Source organism: Myotis nattereri (genome assembly GCF_964212035.1).
Source record: "Myotis nattereri genome assembly, chromosome: 3".
Lineage (NCBI taxonomy): Eukaryota > Metazoa > Chordata > Mammalia > Chiroptera > Vespertilionidae > Myotis > Myotis nattereri.
Genome location: NC_138077.1, coordinates 210,928,077 through 210,950,832, shown reverse-complemented (window position 1 = coordinate 210,950,832; position 22,756 = coordinate 210,928,077). Strand labels below are relative to the sequence as shown.

The window sequence follows — 22,756 nt, the reverse complement described above, 5'->3', positions numbered from 1 at the left end:
GTGCTTGTGAGGCTGTACCATCTACAGCCCAGGTGCGTGGGGGGCCGTACATCTACAGCCCAGGTGTGTGGGGGGCTGTACCATCTACAGCCCAGGTGCGTGGGGGGCTGTACATCTACAGCCCAGGTGTGTGGGGGGCTGTACATCTACAGCCCAGGTGTGTGGGGGGCTGTACCATCTACGATATTCGCACAATGAAATCTCCTGACAACACATTTCTCAGAATGTATCCCCATAACTAAGTGGCGCACAAGTGTGTACTATGCTCAGTATATAACATGTTTACAATCTAGTCATCTTATTTGCTGTTCCAGTTACTACTGAACAGCATATAACCAAACTCAGTGGCATAATATAGCCACCACTGTACTATTCTCCTAATTCTCTGTGTTAGGAATGTTTTGTTAGTTTGTTAATCCTCACCTGAGGATATTTTTCCATTTATTTTTTTAGAGCAGGAGAGGGAAAGACAGAAACATCAATGTGAGATAAACCAGGGTCCAGGCTGGGGAGGAGCCTGCAACCGAGGTACATGCCCTTGACTGGAATTGAACCCGGGACCCTTCAGTCAGCAGGCTGACACTCCATCCACTGAGCCAAACCGGCTAGGGCTGGGTTAGGAATTTGGAATAGTGGGGGGGGAGGGGGGAGGAGGGCTCCTCTCTGTCCCACAATGTCTGGGCCTTAGCTAGGAGGACTGGAAAGCCTGGTGGCGACTCCGTGGCTCGGATCACTTGGAGGTGTCTGTCTTCATTCTGGTGGTACCTGCTGGCTGTTGGCTGGGACCTCAGCTGGGACTATCATCCTTGCCATGCACGTGGTCTTGGGCTACCTCAGCGCAAGGTGGCCTCAGGCTCAGCAAACTTCTTACTCGGTGGTTCAGGGCTCCCAAGGGGAGTGTTCCAGTGGACAAAGTGGACACGCATTGCCCTTTAAGACCTAGCCAGGGGTGTCACAGCATTGTTTTTGCCGTATGACAATCAGGAGAGAGACACGCCCCCAGATGCCAGGGGAGGAGGGTTAGACTTCCTCTCCATGGCAGAGTGGCAAGGTTCTAGGTAGAGGAGCAAGTGGGTCAGGAGACACTGTTTAGAGCTGGTTTGTTTTTTAAATCTGCCACATCTGCTTCCCTTGAAAAGGGCAGTTTGCTACATGGGGATGTTGGGAACCTGGGCCCTATTTAGGATCTCATACAGTGTAAACAGCATGTATAAGACTATAGTGGCATCCTGGCCGCTGTGGCGCAGGTGGCCGAGTGTCATCCTGCGCACGGAAAGGTTGCTGGTTTGATTCCCAGTCAGGACACACGCCCAGGTTGTGGGCTTCATCCCTAGCCAGGGGTGTGTGGGAGGCAGTTGATCGATGTCTTGTCATCACATCGATTTTTCTCTCCCTCTAAAAAGATCAATTAAAAATATTGTTAAAAGGAATGTAGTAGCTATCAGAGTGTATGCCAGGCACTGTTCTACATTCACTCATTTAATACAGCACCCTCTGATGGAGGTACTATCTTTATTATCCCCAATTTACAGACGAAGCACCTGGGTCTTCAGTAACTTGTCTCAGGTCACATAGCTCCTGTAGAATTGGAATTTGAACCCGGCAATCTGGTGCCAGAGTCCACGTGCTCAATGCGTGCACTTCATTTACTCATCGGCATCTTTACTGTACACCTACTGTGTCAGCACTCTGCCGGGTGCCGTTGTCTAAGGGTGAGACACGTCAAAAGTTCTGACTTCATGAGCTTACAACACACATATAACAGCTCATGGAGATGGATCTGGGAATCGGCATCCTTGTAGCGCGATGTCAGGAAAAGTAGTGACAACTACTGTTGTGCTAAGTGCTTGTGGTCCCCTCTTTAATGCAGCCAAAGGGATCCAGGAAACCGCAAATGTCTTTGTCTTATTTATGGTGAGAGCAGAGACTGCAGCTAGACTGCTCATAATCAAATTTGCCACTTTCTAGCAGTTTTACCTCCAGCCAAGCCCTTCCACCTGTGGCCCGGCTCCCTCATATATAAAAGGGGTGGGGGTACCTTCCTCTGAAGGCAGCTGAGGGCTAAAGTGAGCGCCTACCAAAGCCAGGTAGGTCACCAGCGCCTGGGTTCCTGGCGTGGCTCGGTGCTGACATCTGGTGGCCAGTACACAGAACTCACTCCGTCCCGGAGGACCATCTTCCGACCACAGACACTCCTTCCCTGTAACGCAATAGCTCAGCCCTGGGCCTTTCCGTCGGAGCCTGAAGTGCCTGGGCATTCCACAAGAGCCGCTAGAACGATGTTCTTTTGCCCTGGGAAGCTGCTGCTTGAAAATGAGCTCACACGCCAGGCACAAAGCACAGAAAGGGCTGGGAAGCAGCTGTTACTATTTATCGAGCACTTTAGGTGAGCCATTTAAACCTCACAACTACGCGGAGGTTGGCGCTGTGACCCCCACTTTCAGAAGGAGGGACCGAGGCTTGGAGAGGCTCTGCGACTTGCTCAGGGTCACAAAGCTGGTGAAAGAGGCTGGGCTCTGAACTCAGGTCTGGCCCTAGGCAGGAGCTCCTCACCGCCTCCTCACCCCACCCCACCTCCCTCCCTCCCAGCCCACCCTCTTTCCTCCCCCAGCTGCAGGGGTTAGGGAGCAGGGCGGGCTACAGGAGGGCAGAGAGGGCCTGCTAAGGCAGGGACACGGATGGGGGAAGTCCTGCCAGAGGTCTGTCCCCCATGCCACTGAGGACCTGGAGACTGGAGACTGGGATTCCCCCGGGGAGTGGTGGGGGGAGAGGCCACAGAGGAAGTGGAAATTAATCAGAAGGCCGATTCCTCCAGAAAGAGGTCTCGCCTTCTCAGCCCTTTGCACACTTTGGGGGGGGTGGTTACGAGGATGAAGAGGACGAGGAGTGGTTTGTGTTTACCTTTAATTATAAAAGAAGTACGAGCTTTTTAAAAATGCAGATCACAGAAATGTATAAAGTGAAAAATTTGAGAGCCCTTATCTGCCTTCTCCTGGACCCATTGCTCAGAAGTTAACTAACTGTGTTTGTCATCTATTCTTCCTGCTGTTTTTCTATTCCTTTCAAATATCTCCCCCCCCCCCCCCACCCTGCCCGAGATCTGTATGCTTTTTTCCTTAAACAAAAATAACATTATTTGGTAACACCGGTCTGCAAGCTGTTTTTGCTCAATGTCACAGAGGACATCATTCTAAAGCTGGCAATTTAAATGCATTAGAGCCTTGTGTTTCCAAGAACCCTTTACAGATTATTTTGAAGAATAACATCCTTAGGTTACGTGAATAATCAACCCTAATATCTCCGTATACTGAGCTCTGCCTCCTCAGCCCTGCTGCTTAGGATTCAACTGCGATGGGGGAAACTGCCGGGCGAGACATCTCACGGAAGCCCAGTGTGATTTCTGCTTTGTTTTTGTTTTTTTAAATCATCACCAGGGGATTTTTTATTTTCATTGATTTCAGAGAGAGTGGGAGGGAGGGAAGGAGAGAGAGAGAGAGAAACATGGATTGGTTGTCTTCTTGCACACACTCCCCAGGGGCCCTGCGTTGGATCTGCAACCCAGGTATGTGCCCTGACTGGAACTGAGCCCAAGACCTTTTTGGTGACAGGACGATGCTCTAACCACTGACCCACAGTAGTTTGAGATTGGCAATGATGGGAGTTTTTACGCCATGGAAGACGGCAAGTGCTACAAATCAGGGTTTGATTTGTTGACTGTTAATGTGTACCTTGTCTGGAGCCTTTACATTGTGAATGGCACAAAACATTGAGAAAAGAAATGGGTTACTGTCCCATTCAGCGAGTACTGAATGGGATAGTAACCCAACATTTACCCGTGGTCTGATTTTGACACTATTGTTGGTGGCTGAATTACAAAAACAACCTGGATCTTGCAAGGCTCATGGAAGTTAGAGCTGCATGGAAGTTAGCGTAAAGAATGCTGCGGGACAGCCCTGGCCAGTCTTCCCAGTGGGTTGGGCATCATCCCGTGAAAGCCTGCTGGTTCGATTCTGGGTCAGGGCACATGCCGGGTAGTGGGCTCCATCCCCGGCAGGGGGCGTGCAGGAGGCAGCCGATGGCTGTCTCACTCTCCCTTTCTCTCTCTTAAAAAAAGAATGTTGTAGCCGAAATCGGTTTGGCTCAGTGGATAGAGCGTCGGCCTGCGGACTGAAAGGTCCCAGGTTCGATTCCGGTTGCGGGCACATCCCCCGGCGGCCCAGGCCCCTCGCCCGGTAAAGCAGAGGCGGGCAGGAGATGGATTGCGAAGGGCCCTCCCCAGAGCGGCCGCCAGGGGGCGCGCGGCACCGGGAGCTTCGCGCTTTGTCCCTCCGCGCGGCCGGTCGCCGGGCGCCGCGGCGGGAAAATCTGACTGCGCCGGCGTGTCGCCCTGTTGACGCACTCGCGCGCCTGCCCGGACCCGCCGCGGTGATGGAGGCGGAGAAGGAGGGGGCCGAGGAGCAGCAGGGACTCTTTTTCCGACAGGTACCGGGAAACCGCGTCCCGGCTGGGCTGGGCGAGGACGGCGGGGAGTTTGTGGAGACGGGAAGCCCTCGGCGGCCTCGGCGCGGCCTGGCCTCGGTGCCCGCCTCCCCGGGCGGCTGCGGCGCGGGAGCCTGCGCGAGCGCCAGCCGGGCTCCGCGGGGCCGGGCGGGGTGGGGGGCGGCCCAGGGTGGGTGCTGGGAGACGGTTTCCATGGTGACGCGGTGGGAGGACGACGCCGGTGCGTGCGGCGCCCCCGGGGCTGGCGGCGGGGCTGGCCTCCGGCTGTGGGGCGGCCTCCGGCTCCCTCCTCAGCCCGGGCTGTGCTGGGTGGGCCGTGAGCGTGGAAGGGAGTCGGGCCAAGGACGAGCCCCAACGTGCTGGCCCCCGCGAGCAGCGCCCGCTCCCTCCCGCCGCGGAGGAGCCGGCCTCGGGGCTGCAGGCGCACCGGCGCCGTCGGGTTGCAGAGTTCACCCTCCCGGGTGCATCGCATTGCGGCCCCGCAACTCGCGGACGGCGGTGACTTTGCCAAACTCAGTGTCCTTACGGGGAGAGGCGGGTGGTAGCGGGGTTCAGCCCGCCCTCTCCTCGCCCGGGAGTGAGGGTGAGCGGAGTCGGGAGCGGAGCGGCGCTGGGGGGAGGCGAGCCGCGAGGCCGTGGCAGCCTCCAAGGGGTTACTTACCCGCGGGGACAGCCTCAAGGGGTTACTTACCCGTGGGGACAGCCTGGAAGGGGTTACCTGCGGGGACAGCCTGGGAGGGGTTACGTGCGGGCGCAGCCTCGAAGGGTTACCTGCGGCCACTGGACACAGGCGCATGCGCGGTCCCCTCCTGTGACTGAGGCCTCAGGAGCAGTCTCCCTGCCCCTTTCCTCCGAGGAGCCTTCAGGAGAGGCTGCAAGGCTCCTGTTCCCAACACCCATGCACCGCTCACCTCCGTTCGCCAGTTCGCCTTTTGCTGTATTTTCCTCTTGTTTTCCTGAATTATTTAAGAATTAATGGTGGCACAGCAAAAGAAACTGACAAAACAAGCAGGCAGCCAACCAGATGGGAGACCATATTTGTAAACAGTAGCTCTGACAAAGGTTTAAGTTCCAAAATGTATAAAGAACTCATAAAACTCAACACCAGAGGAGAAACCAAGATGGCGGCATAGGTAAGCACCAGAAATTGCTGCCTCCCACAACCACTTCAAAAATACAACTAAAAGACAAAACGGACATCATCCAGAACCACAGGAAGGCTGGCTGAGTGGAAATTCTACAACTAGAAGGAAAGAAAAGCACACAGACTCAGAGGAGGTGCAGGAGTAAAGTGCAGAGGTACGGAGGCGCAAGCTGCAAGGGCTGGCAACTGAGGAAACGGTTGTCTTTTTCAAGCTGGAGGGAGACACAAGCTCCCGACTGCTCTGACTCCAGTTCCGGGCGAGTCTCTGGGGACCCAGACTCATACCGGAGAAACTGGACTGTCTGGCAGTGGGCAGAGCTCGGAACTTGAGGGCGGCTTTCTCTCAGAGGTGCTTGCAGCGATTACCGGGACACTGAGATTCGGGGCCTCTTAGGTAGGACTGAGGATCAGCCATAGCTGTTTGCTCTGCCCTGTTGATTCCCTGAGACCCTGCCCCACCCAAGCTGTGCGCAGAGGCTTTTGCATATGAAAGGCCTGGCCCAGGGGTGGGCAAACTTTTTGACTCAAGGGCCACAATGGGTTCTTAAACTGGACCGGAGGGCCGGAACAAAAGCATGGATGGAGTGTTTGTGTGAACTAATATAAATTCAAAGTAAACATCATTACATAAAAGGGTACTGTCTTTCTTTTTTTTTTTTTTTAGTTCTATTCATTTCAAATGGGCCAGATCCGGCCCGCGTGCCGTAGTTTGCCCACGGCTGGCCTGGCCCTTTGCAATCTGAAAATTACCTAACAAACTGCAGTTGGGTCAGAGAGACCCAGAACTTCCAAAAGAAGGCCCAAGGCCCCACAGCTGCTTGCATTGCTTCACAGCTGGGCCTCATCTGGGCACCTCCAAACCCCAAACAAAGAAGAGGAATCTGCAGATTTCTCCATAGCTCCTGCTGGGTAGCCTCAGACAGAGGCTAAATTAGCACCTCCTCAGAGATCCAAGAGCCAGTGTACCCAGTGGTCAGAGTGGGACCATCCAGATTACAACGCCTCAGATCCATAAGGGACAAACTCAGGGGGCAGACTCAGTGAGCACCAAAGCCCCACTGAAGCAAGTCTTGCCCCAGAAGAGTGTCTCCAGCACAGAAGTTCTCCCACTGCAGACACAGCTGATTCTCACAGCCAATTGGCCTGGAGGTCAATTCTTCCCAGTGATACTTACAACAATCAAAGCTTAACTACAACAAGACTGTGCACACAGCCCACAAAGGGGTGCACCAAGAGTATCCACCTCAGGTAATTGGGGAGGCTGAGCCACTGGGCCCTAGAGGACACCTAGCACAGAAAGCCACTCTATCAACACAGGGAAGCATAAAAACTGCGGAGACAAACAGGTCACAAATGACAGAAATGGAGGAAAGCAAACTGCAGGATATAGAGTTCAAAACCACACTTATAAGGTTTTTCAAGAATTTTCTAGAAATGCCGATAAATTTAGTGAGACCCTCAAGAAATCTAGTGAGACCCTCGAGATGATGAAAAAGGACCAACTAGAAATTAAGCATACACTGACTGAAATAAAGAATATCATACAGAGTTCCAACAGCAGACTAGAGGATTGCAAGAATCAAGTCAAAGATTTGAAATACGTAGAAGCAAAAAACACCCAAGTAGAAAAACAAAAAGAAAAAATCCAAAAATATGAAGATTTGAAGAAATAATGACAGAAAACTTCCCCTACCTGGTGAAAGAAATAGACTTTCAAGTCCAGGAAGCGCAGAGAACCCCAAACAAAAGGAATCCAAAGAGGACCACACCAAGACACATCATAATTAAAATGCCAAGAGCAAAAGACAAAGAGAGTATCTTAAAAGCAGCAAGAGAAAAAAAGTCAGTTACCTACAAGGGAGTACCCATACGACTGTCAGCTGATTTCTCAACAGAAACTATGCAGGCCAGAAGGGAATGGCAAGAAATATTCAAAGTGATGAATGACAAGAACCTACAACCAAGATTACTTTATCCAGCAAAGCTATCATTCAGAATTGAAGGTCAGATAAAGAGCTTCACAGATAAGAAAAAGCTAAAGGAGTTCATCACCACCAAACCAGTATTATATGAAATGCTGGAAGGTATCCTTTAAGAAGAGGAAGAAGAAGAAAAAGGTAAAGATACAAATTATGAACAACAAATACGCATCTATCAACAAGTGAATCTAAAAATCAAGTGAATAAAAAATCTGATGAACAGAATAAACTGGTGATTATAATAGAATCAGGGGCATAGAAAGGGAGTGGACTGACTATTCTTGGGGGGGAAAGGGGTGTGGGGGGTGTGGGAAGAGACTGGACAAAAATTGTACACCTATGGATGAGGACAGTGGGGGGGGGGGGTAAGGGCAGAGGGTGGGGTGGGAACCGGGTGGAGGGGAGCTATGGGGGGAAAAGAGGAACAACTGTAATCTGAACAATAAAGATGTAATAAAAAAAATTAATGGCAAAAAGCTTGGCACATGAACTTGGCATTTTAATACTTTAGCATGCATTTCCCAACCACAAGGGCGTTCTCTGACATCATCTCAATGATCACCCTCAGAACGTTTAATCAATATTAAAGTTCTGTTACGTTATTGGATGATGTTCCGTCCACAGTCACACTTTCCCGGGTGTCCCAGAGATGTGTCTTGCAGCAGCGTGTTCCTTCATGCAGGCCCCAGGCAGGGAGCATGCCTCACGCCCAGTAGTCCTGCCTCTGGTCTTTCCTGGAGCCCTTCTCCAGCTTCTGGAAGAGTCCATCCGTGGTGGAGGGATTAGTGGGAGGCGGCGGGGTAGTGGGAGGCGAACTCTAGGACATCAGGAGCTGCCTTTTCCTTTCTGTGTTCTCAGCCCTGGTACCCAGCCTGGCTGTCAATACACAACAAGTGCATACTGATGAGATGAGTAAGGCTGCCCAGAGGGGCTGAGAAAATGGCTTTCATTAAGTAAATTTACCAGGGTGACGTTGGTTAATAAAATTTTATAGGTCTCAAGTGTAGAATTCGATGATACTTCATCTGTATATTGCGTTGTGTGCCCACCACCCAAAGTGAAATCTTCTGTCACCATTTATTTACCCCATTCCCCCCTCCCCCCCCCCCCCAATCTTTCCGGGCTGAGGAAGGTGGGCCTCGTCCTCTGTGCAGTGGTGAGCAGGTTGAGAAACCTTCGTTCAGCAGCTGTTCTTGGCACAGCAAACAACTGCGGGGCCTGCCCCAGGCGCTTAGAGGGCAGTGACTGAGCCTCCAGCGTCTGTGGCATTGAAAGGGCCCAGCCCAGGAGGAGGTTCAAGAAAGTGCCTGGCACGTTCAGGAGGACCCCTGCCCTGTTTTCTCGCCCCTGACCCCACCCTCATGGACTTTAAAAAGGTGACCTGGGAGGGCCTCTATTCCTCCGACCAAAGCCTCAGATGACCTCGCTTGTGAAGTTTAAAACTAAGAGAGATAGGTGCCTCACTTACCTGCCTGTCCCCTACCCCGGGGTCCTGGGCTTGTGCTCTTTTTATTTTATTTTTTATTATTTTATTGATTTCAGAGAGGAAGGGAGAGAGAGAGAAATGTCAATGATGAGAGAATCATTGATCGCTGCCTCCTGCACACCCCACACCAGGGATCAAGCCCGCAAGCCAGGCATGTGCCCTTGACTGGGATCGAACCTGGGACCCTTCAGTCCACAGGCCAACATCTATCCACTGAGCCAGACCAGCTAGGGGTGGACTTGTGTTGTTGCAGTTCCTCCTCATCTTGCCTCTGCTGTGAACACTTGCTGTCGGGTCCAGCTGTCACCATGTCCTGCGTAGCTCTGTCCCCAGCACAGAGATGGAGCGTACACATTTGACAGGCGATGAGACCTTGGCTTCGCTTGTTTCGGTTCTCTACTCCTCTGCCTGCGGAAGAGAGATGTTTTCCAGTCCAAAAGGGTTGCTGAGGAGCTGTGAGGGTCCTGCCAGGGTGGGCTGGCAAACCAACACTCAAAGGAGGGTCACATGCCCTCATGAATCTTTCCGGTGTTTTCCTGATCATTCATCTCATCACATGCAGCTGTGGGGTGCAGGAACTTGCAGCAGAGGGATGGGGTCCTTTTGCATTTACTTGATTCACCCCCATCCAGGCAGGAAACCCCTGCCTGGTGTTTCTTGTGTTCCCCAAGCACCCAGCATATGCCTCGGCTCCCTGGGAACGTGGCGCATATTTGTGGATGAGTCAAGTCACGCAGATCCGTTGCAAGTGCCATCTGACCTCTCTCCCCACTGATTCCTTGTCTTTACTTGACCTAAATCATAGCCATTAACCAGGAAGTAATGTTTCTACAAGTCACACTCCAGAGGCCCTCATTAATTTATTAGTCCACTCGAAAGTCACTGAGCCGTTAGGGAACGTGCTGCAGGAATTGGGCTGAGCAGACCCTCTCCTTGGCCTTAATTTGTTAAGATGGGAAAAGGTCTTGTTTGCAGCCTCCTCACGAGGTGTTTTGGTTTTTGCTTCAGAGGCTGAAGGCAGCCGTCCACTACACCGTGGGCTGTCTTTGCGAGGAGGTTGCCTCGGACAAGGAGGTGCAGCTCAGCAGACAGACCATCGCGGCGATTTCGGAGGTGACCTTCCGGCAGTGCGGTACGAAGCCCTGGCCTCCCTGCGTGGGGATAGGGCCCAGGGGTTGTTTGCCTGAGAGAATGTGTGGGTGGGTGCCGTGGGTGTGTCACCCCCGCTAGCACATGATCACCGACACTGTTCATGACACAGTTCTTTTCCTGGCTGTCAGACTTAGATAGTTTATGGAAGAACTATTTTTTTCTATTACACTAATACTGGGGCATTAGCACCTTTATTTTATTGTGTTTTAAACTGCCTGGAACATTAGACATTAAATTTTTTTTTTAGACATTAAATTTTTTATTTCCTCGCTTTATAACATTTTTATATCGCCCATAGTTTATTTGACAGGTGAACTTGTGGCATTGGTATTTGCTTGACTTCACAGGAAATTAATGTCCTCCAAGCCCTAACTTGTAGCAAAATGGAAAGTTAAGGGATAGTTTCTAGGAATGAAGGTGTAGCCACAACTACCAGGAAGCTTGTAATAAAGGGTCAAGGTGCCGAAGGACAAGGAGGTCATAGTGAGTCAGTGACTCCAGGCGCCTGTGCAGTGGGGCTTCCTGGAGTGTCCCCCTCACTTGGAGGGGGTTGTTGTATCAGTTACTGTACTTACTGCAGAAATCGAGAGAGATTTCACTTTTTCTCCTGAAATAAGACTGAGATAAGGGTAGCTGAAGCGCATCTCTTTTTCTCTTTCAGAAAGTTTTGCCAAAGACCTTGAAATGTTTGCAAGGTGGGTACAGAGCTTGATTACCTGCTGCTGTGTTTGTTACGTTCTATTGATCCTCTCCAGCTGGTGGTATATTTCACGAGAGTTTTTGTTTTTTGTTTTTTTGTTTTTTGCATTTTGTGGAGGCTCATCTCTAATCACGATTCCACAGGAATATAACATCTGCTTTAATCACGTCCATTCAGGCTTGATTTTGCATTTTTTTTGAAATTTTCCAAGTATTTTTTGATCAGTTCTAGGTTTAAAAGGCATGAATGATGTCTCTGGGACTCTGAATGTGCGGGGCTTTTAAGAGCATTTCTGCAGGAGGGTGTGATGCTAGGGTCTGGTCCCCGTGCCAGGCCAGGCTGCACTTTGCGCCAGGCGGTGATGGCTGGCAGGTGGCCGGATGATGACAGCACGGTCCCCCGCTGGCTTGTTCCGAGTGAGCTGTACACTCCTTGAAAAGAGGGTGACTTGCTTTCAGCTGGTAAAGCTTTAGCTTTTACAGGTGATTTATGCTCATCTCTTCAATTAGTACCTCAAGTAATTGAAAACAATTGCAGTGAATTGCTTTTATGAAGCAATTTGAATGACTAAGGCCTGAAAGGGCCAAAGCTTTCTAATTTGCTGCCACTTCTGATTTGGTGCCAGCCTCTCACACCCCATACTTTTCACCTTGCTCCTAGTAGCTCTTTGTTTCTCGGGTGAATATTTTGAATGAATTAAAGCATAGGTTCTCAGAGGGCAGGCTCTAAATCTTTCCTATTCCTGTATATATGAGTCCCTAAAAACTGCTTAGCATCTTCAACTTGGCCAAAAGGGATAAGATAATATGGGATACTGATAGCTCGTGTGGTTTATTCATTGTTAATTCAGGCGGTTGCCCCATATGTGTGGCCCATTATCCCCAACCCCACTGTCTCCTGTGAAATGCACTTACTACCATTACTTGCCATTTCTTTTCTCTCTTTTTTAAAGATGTTTTAAATAAAACTCTTTTTTTATTTGAAAGGGAGACACGAAAGTCTAAATAAGTAGGCAGATTTGATCTGAACGTGAAGCGTGGTGAATAGGAGCAGGTTTCTCACTGCAGCACGCTGCCCTTCGGACAGCAGGAGTGCTGGGGTGCGGGACTGGCCGAGCACTGAGGGTGCGTACTAGCGGCGCTGGCCTCTGCTCGCCACTGGTGTGCCCCCACTTGTGACTCCCCCCCCATTTCTGTGTTAGCTGTGGGACAAAGCAATGAATATTTTTAAATGCTTCTGCAAAAAATATTGGAAATAAAAAAGAAGTTAGAAATATATTTAGCATTGAATCACTGAGCGTTCAGTTCCTGTTTTTATAACACATTAAAAGGTTGATTTCTTGGCCTGGTCCTGGGGGGAACGTGGTGTGTGTGTCACTCAGACTGGAAGCTCCGCAAGGAAGGACATCATCTTCTAAAGCAGCGGTTCTCAACCTGTGGGTCGCGACCCCTTTGGCGGTCGAACAACCTTTTCACAGGGTTCGCCTAAGACCATCCTGCATATCAGATATTTACATGACGATTCATAACAGTAGCAACATGACAGTTATGAAGTAGCCACGAAAATAATTTTATGGTTGGGTCACCACATGAGGAACTGTATTTAAAGGGCCAGAAGCTTGAGAGCCACGCTCTAAACGAAGGCGTCTGTGTACGGCTGTCAGCTGCTGCTGTCCAGGTGACACCAGCGGAGGCTGCACTAACTGCAAGAAGCCGCAGCTTCTGCCGTGTCCACGTGTGTCCACGTGTGCACACGTGTGCACTCACTGCCCCCTCAGACTCCCTCCCAGCACCCCGAGTGGAAGCAAGAGCAAATGTTCTTTGAAGACTCAGCCTTTGTCTTAATTTTACGTTGGTTTTCATAATATTCCTGTTTGCTCTCATATAAAAAAAATCCTGTTTTAAAGGTCATCACTGAATAAAATGGATAGCCCCAGAGGTCAGCTTTGTTTGTCCTGTGGCTTTGAGTTTTCCCCCTCACCCAGGCTCTACTTCTGGAACTATGGTTACTCTGAGAAGTCTGAAATATGTGCTCTTTAGGCTTCTCATAGTAATCACAGTTCTGCAAGTATTCAGTAATCTTTGTAGGCTGGCTGGGAACCTAACCATTGTTTATGTGAGAAAATACATTTAAATTCTAAATAACCAATTCACCTATAAACTTGGGAAAATCATCTTAATTTAAGTTATGAATTTCTCTTATTTAGCTCTGAAATCTCTAGTCACCTAGTATTGTTAATGTGTTACAGATGAAATGCTTTGAAGAAGATATTCTGTAGTAAGTAAATTCTGGGAACATCCTCTATAATAAAAGGCGAATATGCAAGTTGTCCCCTCGGGAGTTCGCCAGCCGGGAGTTCAGCCACTTGCTATGATGTGCACTGACCACCAGGGAGCGGCGCTGAACGAAGGAAGGCCCCGATGGGCCCTGATTGCTGGCCAGGCTTAGGGACCCTACCTGTGCACAAATTTTGTGCACTGGGCATCTAGTTTTGGTAATAATCTTTAAAACCTAAAAGTGTTATAGGAAAAATGGCTTTGTTCTTTTCCCTAGAAGTTTTGTGGACTCAGGCGTTTGAATTAGGAGTGTCTGGTGTAGAGTGACCGGCATAGAACATACCCGCCCCTCCGTGGAGGAAAGTATCAACACCACACGTGGCAGAGACACTAGATGAGCTGCGTGGTAGAGAGGACTTCGTTGTTCCCTAAACAATTCTTTGTGAAGAGATAAGCTCACCTTATCTGGAACTAGTTCAGTGTGCTGCTCCCTTTCACTGCACTTCACCGAGAATGAAACCCTGACAGAGCAGCCTGACGGTGTGACTGAGGCGAGGACCACACGTGGCCGTGGAACTTAACACCCTCCACCCAGGACCTCAGCGGAGTGGCCTCACGCCGTGGCTGCTGCTGTGTCCCCTGGCTGACTCCCCCTCTCTACCGTGGTCCTTGCAGGTGGCTCATTGGAAGTATCTCCTGAAATGGACATTATCTCAGGACAGGCAGCTATTGTCCATCAGAATAAAATGACACGTAATATTTGCACATTTAGCAGGATGGGAAGGAATAATTTGACCAAGTGATGGAGTATAATTTCTGTGTGACTTTATCTTTAATTCAACAGATATTTAGTGTTGACTACTATGTGCTGGCCACTTAGGCGTACAAAGATTCCGATCTTTTCCTACGTACAAAGTTCCTATTTATTTTTGAAGGAAGTTAGAAATGGCAAGAAAGGGTGTAGAGTTAGAAGTTATTGAATAGAGCTTATTATCTAATTACCTTAAATTTTTTAAACATTTATTGATTTTAGACAGAAAGAGAGAGGGAGAAGAAAGGGAGTGAAGGAAGGAAACATCTATTTGTTCCACTTACTTATTCATTGGTTGCTTGTATGTGCCCTCACCCAGGATTGAACCCTGAACCTTGGCGTATCAGGACGATGCTCTAACCTGCTGAGTGACCTGGCCAGGGCTCAATTCACCTTTCCAAGCAAAGATAGGAGGATTGGATTGAGAATTTAAATCCAAGTTATAAGCAAGAAACGACTCTGGTTTAAAGGATGTCCTTTGTTCTAACCAGGCTCTTGCCGAGGGAGCCCCTCACCTCCTTGAGGGGAAGTGGGGTGTTAGGAGACATCTGCCCACGCTCTTTGCTGTAAGTTAGTCCTGGGAGAAGAGCGTCAGGATCTGATCTGAGAGAAGCCATGCCTCACGGAAATTCTCTTTATTCTTCTACTTAACGTCTCTTAAGCAGAGGCGGTCTTTGTGTTGTGAGACTGCGTTCCCTCTTTTCACTGGAGGTGCAGTGACCTTGCTTTTTCTGTGGTGTTTGCTGTGACCATGGTGACCAAGCGTCCTGTCCTGCGGAAGGTTAATGCCTCGGGCTCCTGGCCGTGCTTGTATTCCTTGGGCACCGCGCGGAGGTGGGCAGATGGGCTTGGCTTTCTCTCGCTCTCTCTAGTCACTTCATTCATTTTTGTGTCTCTGTTGCTTAATGACCTTAATCTGAAAAGATGGGCTACTTAGAGATCCTTGCTAGCCTGCAGTCTGACCATGAACTTTTGTGTTTCATCAAAACTTTAAATAATACCAAACATTTTGGTGAATTGTTTCTGCCCTTTCTACAGACATGCGAAAAGAAGCACAATTAACACAGAAGATGTGAAGCTCTTAGCCAGGAGGAGTAATTCACTGGTGAGAGATGAATTTCTTCCCTCACTCCCCTTTCCCATCAGAATACATTATTCCCAATTAATCACTTGCAGCCATGAAGTGATTCCCCAGGGCACCTTGCATTAAAAACGAGAGATGGTTGAACCGTTCAGACCTGCCTGTAATTTATAGTCTTCCTTTCATTAAGATGGATCTTGCCAAGCCAATTTGAAATTTTCTAATCAGCACTCTCTGGATTTCACAGTTTGCCTTTTTGTAATATCTCAAAACTTTGGTCCCATGTTTCATTCACAGCGTGATGTCAGCGATGGGCACAGGCTAGAGTGAATGGGGATAGTTTATGGTGCCCTTCAGTTTTCCGAGGGCCCAGGTATGGAAGGAATATCGGGACAGCCAGGATGGGCAGGAAATAGTCTGTCTTTTCAAAGAAGTCTGGGAGTCATCTTGACCACGTCCTCGTTTACAGGGGATGCTGTGATCCCCCCAGCCCCGTGGCTGTGATGACAGCAGATCCAGGACGCCCTATGAGGTTCCCTCACTTAGTCCGATCCTAGCAGTTAAAATACTTTGTTCCTCCCCATAATGTGAGCTCCACGAGGACAGGGATTTCTGCCTCTTTCTTCTCTGGTCCGTCTGCTGTGCCAGACTGAAGACGGGCACACAGTAGGTGCTCAGTAAGCAGTTGTTGAGTGAATTTCTGCAGCAATTGACTGTTTATAGGGTTTTTAAAAAATAAATATTTATCATGCCACCCAAGCCTCACAACCACCCTATGAGGATTAACACACAAGTCATTAACCCGTTTACAAACCAGGCAACTGGAGTTGGTAACTTTCCACAGTTAAATATGAAGCTCTCGGGTTGACAGCTGAACCTTGACTTTCTAAACCCTGAACAGTGCTGTTTCTGCTGGGCTCTTTTTGGCCTTTGCCCTTCTAACATTCTTTCTCCAAAGTTTACGTCAAGGTTGAGGATGAGATGATTCCCACGTACAATAGGTGAGGTGCCTGGTGGTGCTGTGAACCAGTGGGAAAGAGAGTCTCTTCATGAGTTGCGAGTCATAACTGCTACTTGGTCAGCTGCAGTGAGCAGTTCTATCTTTTGCAAAGAAATGGTCAGTGCAAGTCCTCTTGGAGTACAACCTGCTATTGCTTATTTGTTTATGTTAGACTATGGTTTTGATTTTGGACTCTTATTTTTTTTCATCTGACAGAAACTTATTAATGAAGACATGCAACTAAATGTGTGCATTTGACTAAATTGTCCCTAAAGGCACTTACCTTGTATCCCTGGTATGTGGTACATGGTAGTTGCTGAACAGTTTTAGTTGGATAAATTGGGGGGAGGGGTTGACCAAATTTGTGTTTTGTAAAGTATATTTGTGATGGCATGCCTTCTGCAAGCTTCAAGTTTTAATTCATTGATTACTCAAGGAACTCCTTCCTGGCGGTAGCACATGTGAGCAGCAGTGAGTTGCCTTGTAGTTGATTCGGCTTCTGGAAGAAATGTGAGGCTCTGTCTAACCCTAAGGAATGTGCGCCAGGCTCTTCCCCCCACATTCTTTCAGTGGGAGTGGTGGGGAGATGGTGCAGATTCATCCCCTAGACTTACAAAATGGCTTTGCAACCAGATAAAAATATCATTTTTAATATTTTTTTTGTAGCTAAAATACATCACAGAGAAAAGTGAAGAGATCACTAAGTTTAATGTAGAACGAAAAACAAAGAAGAAAAAGAAATTAGAGGATGAAAACAAAGATTCGTTGGAGCCAGCAGAGGCTGGAGGAGTGGGAAGTGAGAATTGAACTCTGTTTCCACTTGGACAAAGCAGCCTCAGCAGGGAGAGCCTCCGAAAACCATATTGCCAAAGGGAACTTTGAAGGGAGAAGAGATTAAACAACAAAAACCAAAAAAGAGGCGAGGGGGCCTTTTGTGCTCTTTCTCCGAGTCAGTGACCGCAAACTTTAAAAGAGCACGGGAAACGCAAGCAGAACTCCCATCCCGCGTCACCGAAGCACATGGAAAGGTTCGTATTCAGTGGTGTGTACTGGGAGTTGTATCTATTGCAATTAATAAAATTGTGTTGGCAGTTAAATATGGTTGATTTTTTTTCAAGCCAAAATCAGTCATTTCTTAATTCTTTTACGTAATTTTTTAGGCTGACAATTCCTGAAAATGAATAAAGCTATATTTATTTAGTTCTTTTGATTACCAATGTTTTAAACCCATGTCACGTGATCACAAGGTAAAAAGGTTTGGGAAATGTTCCTGTTTACCTTTTAAATGAGGTTTTCTCCAGAAGCAGTTTTTGTGATTTTCCTCGGGCTGTGCTGTAATTAAACCGCTTCTGCTGGGAGAAGTTTTGCTCGAGGAAACCTGCCTGCGACTCGGAACACTCAGTGTGTTGTCCTCTCTTATTTGTGAGGTGATGCTCCCAGGAGCCCCCGTCTGTCTTCCTTTGGGGGTTGCTTAGAGGTCCAGGCGTGCCTTCCCCTGTAGGGGCAGGAGGGTGAAGAGAATGGACGGCATGTACAGAGCCCTTCCCTGTGCCAGGCCCTGCTCTGGGTGCTCCCGGTCGTCCTCCCTGGATCTTCACACCTTCCTCCGGGCACATCTGGTTATTCCCGTTTTACTGATGAGCAAGCTGAAGGGTGGAGAGGTTAACGTCTACTGACCAGTAGAGACTGTACATTTGGGGTGCTGATTTGAGGGGCGAGAGGAAAAAGGACATGCATTTTGGACAGGATTTTTACCATCCATGCCCAAGTGATTAGCAAAAGACACCCCAAAGGCCGACAATCAAAAAGAGATGCCCAGCTGTGATCATAGTAAAGCATTGAATTCAAACTTTGGTTTCGGCTTCTGCAAAGAGCTAATCTCAGATGTTAATTGTAACATCTGTGTGTCACATCAGTGAAGGAAAAGGAAACCAAGAAGCCTTCCATCTTGGCAGGACATTCCAGCCAGAGACCTGTATGTTGGCTTCATTTTCAGATAAACTCTCTTAAAACTCCTCCTCAGGGAGAATCTAGAGACTAGATACCATGGACTTTCCAGAGGTTGACAAGCCTGGATTTGCACCCTGCTTCTGCCACTCTGGTAGCTGTATGGCTTTCTGAAACTGTGTTCTTACTCGTAACAGTGACTGGGGTTAAACATCGCTGGCAGTGAGGTATATGTGACAGGAGGAGGGGGTGGGAAAGGCCGCACCGCCTCATACACAGCGATGTCCAGGAAGAGTTCATCGGAAGGTGCCTATTCCCTCTACTGACGGTGGAGTCCACAAAGAACCCTTAGGGTCGTTAAGTCCATCTTCCCACCAACTGCGAACCCCTTCCACCGCATTCCCGGGGTGTGGCTCCCCAGGCTCTGCTGAACTCCAGGGACGAGAGCCCTCTCTTACTGGAGACTAATTCCAAGTTCCTTCTGTTGATAGGGAAAACTCTTCCCCCTCCTAACTTCTCTCCGGGTCCTGTTCTGCCCTTTAGAATGAGCAGCCTTCGTTTTCCTTTTAATCAAAGTTCCCATTGTATCTCTTTTCAGAAACACACATTCTTGCATCAAACGTTGGATGGTCAGCTGCCCGAAGGCAGACTTTGGGTGGTGAATGGTGGTCGCTCGGTGCTGGTGTGGTGCCTGGCATGGTGGGCACCGGGGAAGACTTGTGCCCTGGAGTCCAGGATGTGCTCGTGGGATAAGCTGGAGCCCTTGCTTAGGTTACTTGGTTCCAACCAGGGGTTTCTAGCGTTCATAGTGAGGAAGAGCCAGAGGTGGCACAGAGGCCACCCCAGTCTGCACTGAGCGGTGGCACCGTCCTCAGGAGAGTGCGCCCAGGAGCCGGTCAAGTGCGGGTCATTCAGTGAAAGATGTTTTACACCTGACGCGAAGCAGTGTATTTAATCTTACTCTTCGTGATGCACTCTAACTTCTGTTCATTCAAAAGAAGTGCTAGTTTCTGACCCGCTAGTGGGTGGTCAGTAGCAGTTTGAAAAACACTGGACTTGAGCCTGGCCACTCGGTGTCAGCATCACCCGGGTGCTCGCTAGAATGTGGGGCCTTGGCCCTCCTGGCACAACATGAGAATCTGCTTTCTAGCCTTAACCTCATTTAGGCGGTTTGGTTCACATCACCGTTCGAGAAGGCCTGGGCGGGACGATAGCGTCTGGCCTGCTGGCTGGGGAACCACCACTGGGTTGTCCTTGCCTGCGATTTGGCGAAACCAGGCGATGCTGGTCTAAGTGGCTCCCTGAGCCCTCTTGCCTCCTCGTTTCTTCTGCCCGTAGCCGAGCCAGCCCTTCTCTTTATTCGCAGAATTGCAGGTTGTCAGCTCCTTACCGAAGGCTAACTGTGTACCATGTGGAATTGCTCGGTTTTGACGGCACGGCCTCCTGCTTGCTGTGGGCATTATCAGGAGGATGTGGGACTTCTTTAGAAGCAAGTGCACCTGAATTGCAAAGGAAGAGCAAATCGGCTCTAAACACAGCAAAGACCCACGTCTTTAATGAAGGGTTAAGTCCCACCCAGAAGCGCCTTTGTGGGCACGGATTGCTCTGGCATCTGCGTCACTGCTGAGTGTGAAGGAGGAAGGGGTGCAGGCTTCACACAGGTAAGTATACAAAAAACCAGCTGCAGGTTGAGCTAAAAATACCCCCAGGCTCCAAAGAGACCCACGTCCACAAAACACCGATTTCAGGGCTGCCGGGAAAGACGAGCAGCCGCAGAGCTGGGGAGGAGCCCGTCAGCCCGCAGGATGCCGCTGTCCCTCTCTCTGCTGCTGCTGCTGCTGCTCTCCGCGGCCGCCGCTGCCCTGCCTCCGGAGGGTGGCCCTGCCGGCGCCGGCCAGGACAGCCACAGGGAGGTGAGTAGCCCCGACTTGGCCACATGCTGGCCCACTTTCTGGCTGTCTCGCTGCCTGGCCTGTTGGGCCACGCCCGGGGACTCCCCGGCGCCCGCATGGCTGAGGGTGTCGGACGGGCTGCGGGCTGAGCCTGTGTTCCCTGCTGCCCTGGGTCCGGTGATGTCACAGACCCGGAGTCTCGCTGAGCGCGGAGCCGAGGCGGTTGGGAAGTTCTGAAGCTCAGGCGGGCTTGCTCATGCTAGCGGTGTCCATCTGCTGGTCTGTGAACGCTCAGGGATTGGACCAGTCTGCTGTACTGCGAGCATGGCGCTCACTGCACTGTTAAGCCACACACACTTCTAGAGTCTTAATTTATACACCCGGCACATGTTCTCACCGGCTCGGATGAATTGACATCGTTACTTTTTCATTGTGAGAACGTGCAACTTCATGGGGTGATTTATTTTTCTCTTTTTTTCCATTTTGAAAAAGTTCCAAGGAGAGTACATAAAGTTGACCATTAAAAATGGATTTTTCTCTGAAATTACCAGATGAGTCTCAGACAGGTCATTTATCATCAGATTACTCCCGGAAGCTTTCGAAGGAGTTTGAAAGACCAGGATAGAACGTCTCAATCTAATCTGTCTTGAAGAGCAATTTGTGGACGGCCGGGAGGAAGGCCAGAGAGGGAAAACCTGCGCATCTAATTACCTGATCCACCCCGGGGCTCCTGAGCTGCCACTTATTGGGGAAATGGCAGGTCTCCTGACCTCTTCAAATTAAGGACCTCAGCAAAGATTATGGGAAAAACAAGCTGTCTTTTTCTTTCCATGATTGAGAATTCTCAACTTTTCCTTTAATTAGAGCAATGCTGTTAAGGTGTTCGCTTAACTTCCTCACCCTTTAAATGGATATGTGATTTATTCTGGAACAATTTTATTTTTTTGAAGGAAGGAAGGATGGAGGTATTTGTCTTCAGTTGCTGGCTGAGCCAGATGGTTGATTTTTCTTTGTCCTCTGCTTCTTTTCAAAAGCATTTGCAGGAAGTGGCAGAAATGAAGAACAGCCTGTTGACTTTCCTGGCTTGGAGGTCCGCGCGGACGTCCCAGGCCAGAGCAGCGCCCTTCATGGGAGGGGCGGCCGGGGAGGTGTCCAGGCGGCAGGAAGGCCCGCCCCCGCAGCAGTCCGAGCGCCCAGATAAGGTGCCCTGCAAGAACTTCTTCTGGAAGACCTTCTCCTCCTGCAAGTAGAACCCCACCGATTACTCATGCAAGGAAGTGCAACGATGGAGCCAAATAAAATGTATTAAGCAGCCGTGACCATTCTTTATGCAGTTGCCTTCTTGTTTCTGTGTCATTTGAAAAGTATTTTTAATTTAAACTCCAGCGGTGCCCAATACTGAATGTCTTGAGTAATCTGGAACCCAAAGTGAATATTTTTGATAGACTTTTGTGGGTTTTGCAGTATTGTGCTCAGTGCAGCCACCTTCATTCTCTCTTTCTTCCTTTGATTTAAAACAGCTCAAGGCTATATATTTAAGGGTTCAGAATCACATATCAGTTCATATTGATATAAATTGTCTAATTTAAAAAATATTGCCCTCATGTTAAAAGCCAATTTTTAACACCACTCAAAGAGCAAAATAGTTATTATTCATGATTTAGCAAAAATTTATATAGAAACAAATGCCATGCTATTAAACAGACATTATGCTGACATGTTCATAAAAGTTACATTCGAACCTGCTGTTGCATACATACTCGTTTTAATGAGTCAGTTAATCATTCGTTAGAATTCTTTTCATGGATGAGCGCTTCAGGTTTATTTCAAACCCAACACAGCGAGCCGTGCTGCTGGCTGGTGCAGCCTGCTGGCCGCCGCCTCCTCCAGGGACCTGCAGTCCCGGGTCCAGACCTTGTCTGCAGACAGCGCCTCTGTTGGCATGCATTGCAATTGCTGTATTTCCCCACTCCTCAACCATCTCCCACAGAAGTGACCGTGAGTGAGTGTTCGAGGAGGGGGATTCCTTTCTGGGATGTAACGCAGAGCAACGTTGAGCCCAGGAGGGCCGGGATTTTGGTCGGCTCAAGAAAAAGGAGTAAACAAGTTGCTCTGTTTCAAACCCTCATCAAATTTTTAATTCTTCCCCCACGTCACCGAAATCCTCGCTTGATTATGCATTTTTATAACTCTTGAGTCATAGATTCTAAAGAAAGCTTCCAGGGTGAGGTTTTTAGATGCTAAACTTTTTTTTTTTTCCTTTTTTTTTAATATATTTTATTGATTTTTTTACAGAGAGGAAGGGAGAGAGATAGAGAGTTAGAAACATCGATGAGAGAGAAACATCGACCAGCTGCCTCCTGCACATCCCCCACTGGGGATATGCCTGCAACCCAGGTACATGCCCTTGACCGGAATCGAACCCGGGACCCCTCAGTCCGCAGGCCGACGCTCTATCCACTGAGCCAAACCGGTCTCGGCTAGATGCTAAACTTTAACGCTGAGAGATTCATCCCTGGAGTTAGGGCACGTTTCTGAGGGTGAGGCCTAGCATTGAGGAGGCGCCGGCTGGAGGACGCGGCGGTCTTCCTCTTCTCTGACACCAGGGGGGCAGGCTCGCGGGTCTGACTGCTGACCGTTCCGTTCTGTTTTCCGCAGAGCTGAGCTCATATTCATAATTACTCGCTGAGTAAAAGTATAATGTGATAGAAGAGCCTTAATGGCATCCACATTTCCAAACACAGCAGCTTTAGGAGACAGTAATTGGGTCAGTACACTGGTGGCGACG

At 49.2% G+C, this 22,756-nt stretch overlaps 2 protein-coding genes across 3 annotated transcripts; both read left to right on the top strand.

Moving 5' to 3' along the window:
* Positions 1 to 4,386: 4,386 nt before the first annotated feature.
* Positions 4,387 to 16,936, top strand: LOC308516196 (centromere protein S-like; the record flags this gene model as incomplete). Its single annotated transcript, XM_081087050.1, has 5 exons — positions 4,387 to 4,482; positions 10,118 to 10,241; positions 10,923 to 10,956; positions 15,087 to 15,153; positions 16,796 to 16,936. Exons 1-5 carry the CDS (start codon positions 4,429 to 4,431, stop codon positions 16,934 to 16,936), a joined length of 420 nt encoding a protein of 139 aa, XP_080943176.1. The 5' UTR covers positions 4,387 to 4,428.
* An 86-nt stretch (positions 16,937 to 17,022) lies between these two features.
* Positions 17,023 to 21,721, top strand: LOC308516198 (cortistatin-like). Of its 2 annotated transcripts, none has more exons than XM_081087052.1 (3): positions 17,023 to 17,157; positions 19,443 to 19,989; positions 21,003 to 21,713. In XM_081087052.1, exons 2-3 carry the CDS (start codon positions 19,882 to 19,884, stop codon positions 21,216 to 21,218), a joined length of 324 nt encoding a protein of 107 aa, XP_080943178.1. In that variant the 5' UTR covers positions 17,023 to 17,157; positions 19,443 to 19,881; the 3' UTR covers positions 21,219 to 21,713. The 2 variants fall into 2 exon arrangements, with proteins under 2 accessions (XP_080943178.1, XP_080943179.1); XM_081087053.1 differs by lacking the exon at positions 17,023 to 17,157 and having other exon boundaries at positions 19,598 to 19,737; positions 19,825 to 19,989; positions 21,003 to 21,721.
* The last annotated feature ends 1,035 nt before the right edge of the window (positions 21,722 to 22,756 follow it).

Excerpts from the sequence above, each read along its gene's own strand:
- LOC308516198 (XM_081087053.1), top strand. The coding sequence starts at position 19,882 with ATGCCGCTGTCCCTCTCTCTGCTGCTGCTGCTGCTGCTCTCCGCGGCC. Across the intron at positions 19,990-21,002 it reads GCCAGGACAGCCACAGGGAG|CATTTGCAGGAAGTGGCAGA; the intron begins GTGAGTAGCCCC and ends TCTTTTCAAAAG.